Below are 10,671 nucleotides of genomic sequence, written 5' to 3'. Positions count from 1 at the left end.
GGGGGGGGTGTCAGGAAGCTGTGATGTGCCCATGGGCAATACGGGGAATTTAATGCAGCCTGAAATATGCTTGTTAGCACATACATCGTCTTAATTTTGCCCTTTTTCTTACACAGTGGAATAAACTCCTTGTTCTCACTGGCTTTGCTTGAATCAGAACGATGCATTAAGGGCCCATTTATAGCTTTGAAGCACAACTATTGTCTTAATAAAACCACAAAGGTATTTATTTTTGTATAGCATGTTAACATTGTTAACTAAAACCATTCTCGTTGTTTTGCTAGTGTGCTTGTGAACTTTTTGTTCCATCCTAAAGTAAAAAAATTATATATATTGTTGTGAAAAAAAATCAAAACAAGGTTATTGTAAATATGAAAAGGACCAAATAAACACAAGATAAAACATTATAGAACTTTTTAAAAGTAGAATTGAAGATGTTTGAAACATTTAAAGCAAGCTGATGTTGCTGTTTCAGTGACGCTGATCGCATCATCCTGACGGCCTGTCAGCAGAGAGGAGCCAACAGGAACACATTCAGACAAGTGTCCTCTCAGCTGGGAAATAAGACGGTCCAACAGGTGAGGGTGCACAAAGCTTATTGTGTTGAATCAGTACCTAAAAATTCCCTAACTTATTAAAAAATGTTTTGGTGTTTCCTTCAGGTACGCTTTAGATTCCAAGACCTCATGAAGCTTTTTCACTCTGCATCCCAAAAGCCCACTTCCTGTCCCTCAAAGGGCCAGCCAACAAGCGAGCACAGTGCAGCTCCCGACTGAACAAGCAACCAAAAGAGAAGCTTGTTAAAGTAACACAAAGTGAACGTCTGCGCCGAGACCGATCCATATCTGCCACTGTGGAATCACATCTGTGACGTTCCAGTTACGGGTTTAGTCGATGCAAACACATGCGACAAGATAAAGTCTAGCTGAGGGTGGTGTAAAAAACAAGAACCAACTTGTAGTTCACTGGTTTAATTCAGGAACATCGATGAATTTTACAGTTTCAAACCTGGAGGATCCATCAGTTTGAGTCTATAGTTCATTCATGTTTTATTGGTCATTTGCAGCTGATCCGGACAACTCGAAGAATATTTCTAAATCAAGTCGGTGTGTTCCTCCGAGGATACAGAACTGGAGTCAAATCTCACTTATATTACAATAATGTTAAAAAATCAATTACAGTAGCTATGCCTTTCCAGATTTGGCCTAAGACTAAAGATTTTGTAAAGCACTTATACTTGTTTTGAACAGCTTTAATCCTAATTGTTCTTATCGTGGTGAATACCTGAATTATTTAGAATTTACCTTCTTGAACACTAAAACCTAAATTAAAAATAGTTTTTGTCATTGAAGTCAAACAAAATCCCCGTAGATTAATGTTTTCTTGTTTGTTTTATTTATTTTTACATCATTGTTAGTGTTTTTTTTTTGTTTTTTTTACATTCCATATGATGAGCAGTAAACCCATAATATCAACAAACATTTGACACTTTGGCGCTGCTTGTGGGTCTTTTATTTTATACATGCCTTGGAAAAGTGCTGCTGCCCCTTCAATCTGAACACATTTGGTTTTACTGGAAACCATTCTGGTCCGATGGTCAATAGTTATTACAATTTAATTCGGTTGTGTGATTTAAAATTGTAAACTTTATTTCAACAAACCCTTGAGGTTTAAACTTTTTTTGTTATTTGGTAAAGTTTTACTAGCTAGCAACTTGATTGTAAGACCTATTAATGCCAAAACTCAATTGACATCAGAAAATTTGATCTTCCCAAAGAGTTTATGGGACTGGAGGTTAAACTGTTGATTGTTGATGTGTTTCTTAACAACCTTGTTTCCATGTTTTGGGAAGGATGCTCCAGCATTCTGTTAGGGTTTTGTAATGATTGTTTATTCATATTGAATATAGAAAAATTAAAGACAAATTCAATAAAGAATTATTTTTTTTTACATTTCTAAAATTGTCCTTGTTCAGTTCTGTTGCTCAGTACCAACCGATTGATGCTTGTATTTTATTCTTTCACTGGATGTTTCGGCTCATGATAAATATATACATGTATATGTATGGGTTAACGGATATGGATTGAAAGATGGAGAGGTGTGTGTGTGTATGAGCAAAATATTTTAAGATTATATTCTTTGCTAAATTTATGTCTGTTAAGATATATTTAAGCAGAGTTATAAATAAGACAACAAATATGTTAAGTAAAATAAGTGGAAATTTCTAATTGATTAAAAACGAGAGGTAGATGATTTTTTGGAACTGACAAGCCATTTGACCAATAGCACGGTTACATCACATCAGTTCGACTTGTTCGACCAATGAGAGCAGATTTCCGGGTTTTTTTCTCTTAAGTCCCGCCTTTCACTTGACTGCTGGGTGTTGGAGTTACAGCGGAAACTATCCAAAACGAATGTTTTCATCTTCACAATTAAAGCGGTAGGTTTATGTTTTGGATTGAAACGTTATATTTTTGTGTGTTTTATTTGTTCAAAAACAAACTTACAAATAAGATAGTTTGACTGCATGTTTTTAATTTATTTTTTTCTTACAAAATCAATATTTGTTGTTATGCGCTGCGTCTTATTTCGAAAGGTATAACCGGAACTCTTTCGGTATCTCTTGAGGCGCTACGGGTTTACGAGCTGGTGATGCTAATCGCGTCTTTTTTATATTTTTTTATTTTTACTACGCAGTCTTGTTCAGTTCTGTCTCCGCCGTGATGACACCCATCTGTCTGCTTCCCGCCGTTTCGCTGGCCTTGCTGTCTTTTCGTACTGTGTCTTCGCACAGAGACGTGCTCGAGCTCGGGGACGCGGACTTTGAGTACCTGGCAACCGGGCACGAGACCATGCTGGTGAAGTTCTACGCTCCATGGTAACCGGTTAGCTCCGTAATATGAATTTGTGTGTAACTGTAATCAGCTGTGCGTGTTTTGAAAAAATACTCACGATTTACACTCATTTATTCACCCCGTCATTATACATGCCTCTCTTGATTCCTAATTTTATTTTTCCTTAAACGTTTAATAAACGTCCTTCCTTTATTTTCATTTTTATTCTGTTTGTTTATATCTTTTCAGGTGTGGTCACTGCAAAAAACTGGCTCCAGAATTTGAGAAGGCAGCAATGCGTTTGAAGGGAGCTGTTCAATTAGCAAAGGTAAAATAAGAGAAATTGCATTTTCTATGAAAACTGAGTGCTGAATGATTTAGCTGATATTTGGTAGAGAAGCTGAAACAGTTGTTAAAGCTAAAAAAAAAAAGAGAGAGACGGGTGGTTGAAAACTAAAAGAAGCAGAACACTAGCTTAAAGAAGCAGTCACCAAAAGATAACCAAAAGTTTAAAATAATAGAATTCAATCCAGTTCAGTTTATTTATAAAGCACCAAGTCACAACAGAAGTCATCTCAGGGCACTCAACAGAAACATTCATATATAAAAAATAAGTTGATAACACTATTTATGAGGAGCAGACCGCTTTCATATTCAAATTCAAAAATACTTTATTAATCCCAAAGGGAAATTATTTGTTGTTGTAACTCGTTATCCTCATTTCATAAAGAGATGTTATAGATGCTGATGGCTGTAGACAGGAAGGATCTCTTGTAAAGGTCCATCCCACAGTGGATCCTAAGAAACTGGTTGCAGATGCCGTCCGATCCGTCCACCCAAACTCGGCTGGACTCGGTTCCCCCGAGCTGTAGGACCGCCCGAATGCTGGACAGAACTCCTCCCAGAGCGATGGCCACTCCTCCCAGCAGCCTGCCGAGCTCCTCGTCGCTGCGGACAGCCAACTGTATGTGCTGAGGGACGATCCTGTTTTTCTGCTGTCATGAGCCGTGTTTCCTGCTAGTTCCAGGATCTCAGTGGTCAGGCACTCGAGCACAGCTGGCAGGTAGATGAGAATGCGTCCACAGAACATCCTTTTCAAGTCATTTGAGATTTGAGGCTGTAGTTTAGATATTATTCGAGCTTTTGAGATGTTAATCAGCTGCTGTTGGTTGTAGAAAATTGCCTTGTTGCCATGGTTGCGCATCATAACAAATGTCTAAAACTAAAAAAGTTTCAGTAAAAATCCTTCCAGCTGCGCAGCATCCGATACCAGAGGAAACAACCATCCAAAAAATGTGATTTGCATCCAGAAAAACAAGAATTACAGTTTCCAAAAGCAAAATCTCAGAATGAAAGTAACAGAGCTGCTCCAACATGCAGCCACCTTGAGCTGCACAATTCTATAACATTTGAGTTTAACTCCATCGCAGAACTCTCATCTTGCGCAAGCATGAAGGTGACAGTGGAAAGGAAAAACTCCCTCACGAGGAAGAAACCTTTAGCAGAACTAGGCTCAGGACAAGCGGCCATCTGCTTCGACTGGCTGGGTTTAGTAGGAACAGATACACAATGGCAGGTCAAGAATCGCATGTTAAGATCGAACTAGTATCAAATGAAAACTATTCAATTTTAATAATTCATTTAAGGAAATGAGGTCAATTTGTTCTCCAGTAGTCTATAGCCTCAAGCCTATAGCAGCATGACAAGCCAACCTTAACTATAGGATTTATCAAAAAGGAAAGTCTTAAAACTAGATAATGTGTCAGCCTCACGGACAGAAGCTGGAAGTTGGTTCCACAAGAGAGGAGCCTGATAACTGAAAGACCTTCCTCCCATTCTGTTTTTGGAAACTCTAGGAACCACGAGTAAGCCTGCTGTCTGAGAGCGAAGTGCTCTGTTAGGAAAATATGGAACAGTAAGATTAGTAATAAGATGGAGCTAGGTTGTTCAGAATGCTAGTTAAAAGTAAAAAGTAGCAGAGTACTAGTTTAAAGTCAAATGTAGCAAAATGCTAATTTAAAGTAGCTAAAGGTTAGCTAAAAACTAAAAGCAGCAAAGCGCTGGCTTAAAGTAGCTAAAGGTTATAGCCTCACTATAAATTGCATAATGGTAGCTAAAAGCTAAACATAGCAGAACTATAGCATAAAGCTAAAAGTAGCCAAAGGTTAGCTAAAAGCTAAAGGTAGCATATGAAGGCAAAAATAATATATTGGGACCAGTGGTGTAGTCTCCATTTTTGTAGTGGGTATACTGTGCTTAGAAACCAAAGTACATCAGTTAGTACAATGCAATCATTAATTTATTTTGATTTTTAAGCATATTGAATATTTCAAAATTTCTCCAATGCTTTTATCTGAATAAATGAACAACAAACTTTGTACAACGGTTGGCTTTGTATTAAAAACATGTTATAGAATTTATAAAACAGTAACAAAGCAAAACATGTTCAAGTATTAAGTAGTAAATACAGAAGTATTAATTATACAAAAAATATGTCATGTATCATTGGGCACTTTTAAGTGGGTATACTGAAATTCCCAAGGTTTTCTAGTGAATATACTTGAATACCCATGTATCACATAGACTACACCACAGATTGGGACCCTGTATTCACAATTTCGTTCCGCCACATGTACCACATGTGATGTGTATAACGGATAAAGAACCTTGAATCTTTGAAATAGAGCAAGTATGGTGATGCAAATTTGAACCAAAACTTACAGCATCCATCTCCTGAAAGCTAAAAACTTTGATTTATATAAATGACTAAAATAACAAAAACTATATATATATATATATATATATATATATATATATATATATAGTTAGACTTCAAAATGCGTATGAAAAAAATTAAAAACTGAAAAAAAGTAGTGTGAATGCTGAATCGTCATTAATAACTGTTAACGTAGTAAACAAATATAAAACCTGTGGGGTCTCACTTGTCTTCCAGGTGGACTGCACCGCTCACTCAGACACCTGTGGTCATTTTGGGGTCACTGGGTATCCCACTCTAAAGATCTTCAGGTACGGCAAGGACTCGGCACCTTATGATGGACCACGCACTGCAGGTAAAAATATTTTAAAACTGAACAGAACCAACAAAAAATGCTTTTGAAAGTCAGCATTATTACTGTTCAATGTTTGTGTGAATTCAGATGGAATCTATAACTACATGAAGAAGCAGACTGGTCCAGACTCTGTTTACTTGAAGACTAAAGAAGACCTTCAGACCTTTGTCAACAGCTATGATGCGAGTATTGTTGGTATGACTCATGTTTAACTTTCCAACTTTACACCAGTCAAGTACTTATTTACTTATACTTGTACTTATATTACATATTTTCTGAGTAAAGACAGCTGGTGTCATTGATTAGATACGCAGTGTGTGCTTTGTGGTAGGTGTTTTCTCAGGTTCTGACAGCTCTCGTCTGGATGAGTTTCTGAATGCTGCTGGCCTGTTGAGAGAACAGTTCAGATTTGCTCACGTCACAGATTTGCAGATAGCCGAGGAGCATGTTGGCTCCGAGTAAGTTTACAGAACACATTTTAAAATGTTGTGTTTTAGCATTTAAATGAGTGAATTTTACATGTGCGTGTGTTTATCTTTTGTCTTTCCAGGAGTGTGTTGCTGTTCAGACCTCCTAGACTGGCCAACACGTTTGAGGACGGTGTTGCTGTTTTTAAAGATTATCTGACCATCAGCTCTCTTAGACGCTTCATCAGAGATCACATGTGAGAGTCTCCGATTTCAGTGTGCACAGCAACATCTGATGGACAACAGAGGAACTACTGAGTCACTGTCATCATCTGTCTGTGCAGCTTTGGTTTGTGTCCTCACATGACGATGGAGAACAGAGATCGTCTAAGAGTTCGAGACCTCCTGACAGCATATTACGACTTGGATTATCATCACAACGTCCGAGGGTCCAACTACTGGAGGAACAGGTAACATAATTCATTCGACCTTTATTTATGCAGGTTAATCCCATTGAGCCTCGTGGACTCATTTACAAGAGAGACCTGAATTTTAACAAAGAGTGATGACGACAGTGGACAACAATAGACGATCATAAAGGATGTGTACAAATTTATTATTGTTTTTTTTTTTAACAAGTGAAAATAAAATGGTGGTTAAAAGGATAAATAAAAGGAAAAGTAGCGAAAAAACAGTTAGGTTGTAAGGTGATGTAGAAAACTGAAAACAGGAACATGTCTACATTGGTTTTGCCAAGAACTTAAAAAATGTTTAAAGCCACTTAGAGAGGTCAAGGTCGAGAACTTCAGATCTTTTTGTAAGATATTCCAGGAACCAGGAGCGGAGTAGAAGGCCCTTTTGCCTAGTTCAGTTCTCACTGAGGGAACACTGCAGGTAATAATGTCTTGAGAGCGCACGCTGTAGCTGCACTCACGCAGAGACATGTAAGAGGAGCTGTATGAAGGCAGCAGACCAAGAAGTGATTTAAAGATGAAAATGTACCAGTGGGAGAGTCTGCGTGAAGTTAATGATGTCCAGTTAACCAGTGAATACAGGGTGCAGTGATGGGTATGATAATCACAGCCAGTTATGAATCTTAGTGCACCATGATAGACAGCATCCAACATCCGCAGGGTGCTTATAGGAGTGTTCATGTAAATAATGTCACTGTAATCAATGGAGGGAAGGAAAGTCAGTTACAAGGTGTTTCCTAGCATTCAGAGTTAAACAGGATCTATTTCTGAAAAATAAACCCAATTTTACTTTGTTTCCTTACTAAGTTTTCCACGTGAAGCTTTAAAGAGAGATGCGAATCGACCAAGATACCCAAATATTTATAGGAATCAACAAACTCAATAGGGACACGACACCATTTGAGGATAAAATAAGAACTGCTGGGACTGACTTCCTGTTTGAAAAAACATCCCTTTGGTTTTGTCGGCATTTAGGACAAGTTTGAGACGGAACAAATCTGACTGGATGATGTCAAAGGCGGATTGCAAAAGCTGGAAAGCCTTAGCAACTGTTTTAGCTCAACAATAAACAATTGTGCCATCAGCATAGAAATGTAAGGATGCATCAGGGATGCTCTAACCTGCATTATCTATGTAGATTGTAAAGAAGGTGGGTCCTAAGACTGAGCCTTGTGGTACACCATTGTTGACTGCTAAATAACTGGAGGAAATACCATTATGTTGAACACATTGCCTCCGATCTGAGAAATGGTGAACCAACCAATGGTGTGATCTGAGAAACTAGCTTCTGAGAGCTTATGACACAAGATGTCATGATAAATTCAAGGGTTGGCTTGTTCCCTGTTTCCCAGAATAAGTGGAGGATTTAATGGCTTTAAGGTGGCTAAGAAAGTTCACCAAAGTTCTCCAAAGCTTTTTATGTTTGCAACAAAGAAAACAGTTCTGTTTGTTTCATCATATGCCCATCTGAGCTTTAATTGATTGTTGTGGTGTCTTTTGACAATGTTCTGCTCATGTTAAATTCAGTTAACACTCGTGTACAGCTAACACACAAGTAACAGACCTACTGTATGAGTAACACACAGGTGATGTATAAACTAACACGGCTTGTTTGCTGAGTGTGTGGACAGGTTCATTTAACCCCTGCTCTTGCGTGTTTTGTTATTAGGGTGATGAAGGTGGCATCTCAGTACACTGGACGTGGCTTAATGTTCTCTGTAGCCAATAAGAAGGACTTCCAATTTGAGCTGGAGGATGACTATGGTCTGGGAACATCGGACGGGGGCGAGCTGCCATTTGTCACAATCCGGACCAAACTGGGCCACAAATATGTCATGAGGGAGGAGTTCACGTAGGTATTGTGTTCAAAGACAAGCTTGTCAGTATCTAGTTGGATTTGTTAATTTCTCTTTGTGGCTGAAGATATGAAGTATTTAAAACGGCTGTGTCGTTCTTCTGATGTTGAGTTAATTGAGTCATAATAATGGTCCCTGTCGGTCAGTATTCAGGTTATTGAAATGGGATTGTTGTGTTTCAGGAGGGATGGTCAGTCACTGGAGAGGTTTCTGGAAGATTATTTTGCAGGTCGTCTCAAACGTTACGTCAAATCTGAGCCCATACCTGAGAAAAACACCGGTCCTGTTAAGGTGAGAGGAGCTGCATGTAAACGTGACTCTGTCTGAATGAGTCGTTTTAATTTTTTTATTAAAAATATTCGATGAGTGAGAATAGGAGGTCTCCTGGCCTCACTGTGACTACAGGAGTTTGTGTGTCTTCTACACTGCAGGTGGTTGTTGCAGAGTCATTTGATGACATCGTGAATGAATCAGATAAAGATGTTTTGATTCAGTTTTACTCTCCGTCCTGTCCACACTGCAAGAAGTTGGTACCGGTCTACAGAGAGCTGGCTGACACGGTACGCATAAGACTTGTTGGATTTAATTAAAATAAACAAAACTGTTATTTTTTATGAATCTACCTTTAATCTGTTATATTGATGTACTTCTGAAATATAGTACCAACATGGTGGGGAATAAAAAAAAACCATATGGCTTAATTTAATGTTTTCATCTCGTAACCAGACCTGGTTATTTTGTCACCAAAACATAAAATAAGTTGTGTTTTCTCCACTCGTTTTTATTTCACAGATACTCTGATGCTGATGTTGAATCCTCTTTTTATAACTTTTTTCTCAGTTGTATTCTGACCCAAACATTGTCATTGCCAAGATGAATGCTGTTGATAATGATGTCCCGCTGGGATACGATGTCCAAGGGTGAGCATGAAGATTTCATAAATAAACTTTAAGAAAAATTGCCTATTGAATATTTATTTTACGCGGTTCTGTTTTTCTCTTCAGCTTTCCAACCATTTATTTTGCTCCAGTTGGTAAAAAGGACAATCCCATAAGATACCAGGTAACACAACTGGATGCGTTTTAATCATTTCATCTGATAGGTGTTGACATGATGTTTAACAGTGTGATGTCTACTGCTTGATTTCAGGGCACTCGAGAGCTCAAAGACTTCATGAAGTTCCTGAAGCATGAAGCCAGTCACAGTCTGGTGCTTACTGGGTTTAAGGATGAACTGTGACCCATCTTCACCCACTGATCAGAACTGACTACGGTCAATACAACCACCTATTTTCTGTGATTAAAACCAGATGTGAAGAGACGGAGTCTTAGTGCTGCAGACATGACTTGAACTTGAACCAGAAATAGCAAATGGAGCATTCACTCATTAATGTTTCTAACAAAACAAACTGAGTCCAATCACTTTTTTTCTCATTACCCAAATGATTAGTCTTTCATGTTGTATATCCTCATTAAATTATTGTATTTATTGATCATCTTATTTACAGAACCACCAGATGTGCACTTTTTTATTTGTATTTTATGCAAAGACAAAATGGTTCCCATCATTATTGCAACATCTGCACAATTTGTTGTTGGTGCTTTATTTATTTATTTATTTTATTTATTCATTGTTTAAACTTTAGCAGAGACTTTTTTTTAATTTTTTTATTGTGAGCCCGTTTTAATTTCAGAAGTTCTGCTGTGACTATTTAATAAAACAATGTTTGACATTTGCAAGATTTTGCTGAGTTCATTCAGTTTTTAATGTAGTTGTTTAATTTCAAATTGTTTAATATTTGCTCCTTCATAATTTATATATTTCCATAAGAATGTCCTTAAACACTGATAATTTAAAATTATTGCTAGCATCAACTTAAAAGAACTTTGCAAGTTTATAAATTGAAGTGGGGAAAAATGTAATAACATTTCAAATAGATTCTGGCAGCTTTTCTCCATAAAAGGCTGATTGCCAAAAGACATTACCTCATTCACTCTATTGGTGAAAGAGAGTGCCAATCAAACTAATCC

The 10,671-nt window shown here is 37.6% G+C and overlaps 2 protein-coding genes across 2 annotated transcripts in view; both read left to right on the top strand.

The window, feature by feature from the left end:
* gon4la (gon-4 like a) overlaps nt 1-776 on the top strand; it is a 12,188-nt gene extending 11,412 nt beyond the window's left edge. The window contains exons 25-26 of the mRNA XM_037693003.1: nt 476-578; nt 663-776. Coding sequence (XP_037548931.1) covers nt 476-578; nt 663-776 — 217 coding nt within the window. The remainder of the gene's footprint in view (nt 1-475; nt 579-662) is intronic.
* Nucleotides 777-2,723: 1,947 nt separating this feature from the next.
* Nucleotides 2,724-10,153, top strand: LOC119425867 (protein disulfide-isomerase A3-like). The gene is made up of 13 exons (XM_037693421.1): nt 2,724-2,878; nt 3,084-3,162; nt 5,788-5,905; nt 5,993-6,100; nt 6,237-6,363; nt 6,456-6,569; nt 6,657-6,782; nt 8,455-8,637; nt 8,824-8,932; nt 9,073-9,201; nt 9,482-9,561; nt 9,646-9,703; nt 9,791-10,153. Exons 1-13 carry the CDS (start codon nt 2,724-2,726, stop codon nt 9,878-9,880), a joined length of 1,476 nt encoding a protein of 491 aa, XP_037549349.1. The 3' UTR covers nt 9,881-10,153.
* Nucleotides 10,154-10,671: the final 518 nt, after the last annotated feature.

Source organism: Nematolebias whitei, chromosome 19, assembly GCF_014905685.2.
Source record: "Nematolebias whitei isolate Nwh7 chromosome 19, NemWhi1, whole genome shotgun sequence".
In the NCBI taxonomy this organism is placed as follows: domain Eukaryota; kingdom Metazoa; phylum Chordata; class Actinopteri; order Cyprinodontiformes; family Rivulidae; genus Nematolebias; species Nematolebias whitei.
This window is presented reverse-complemented; position numbering and strand designations above follow the sequence as displayed.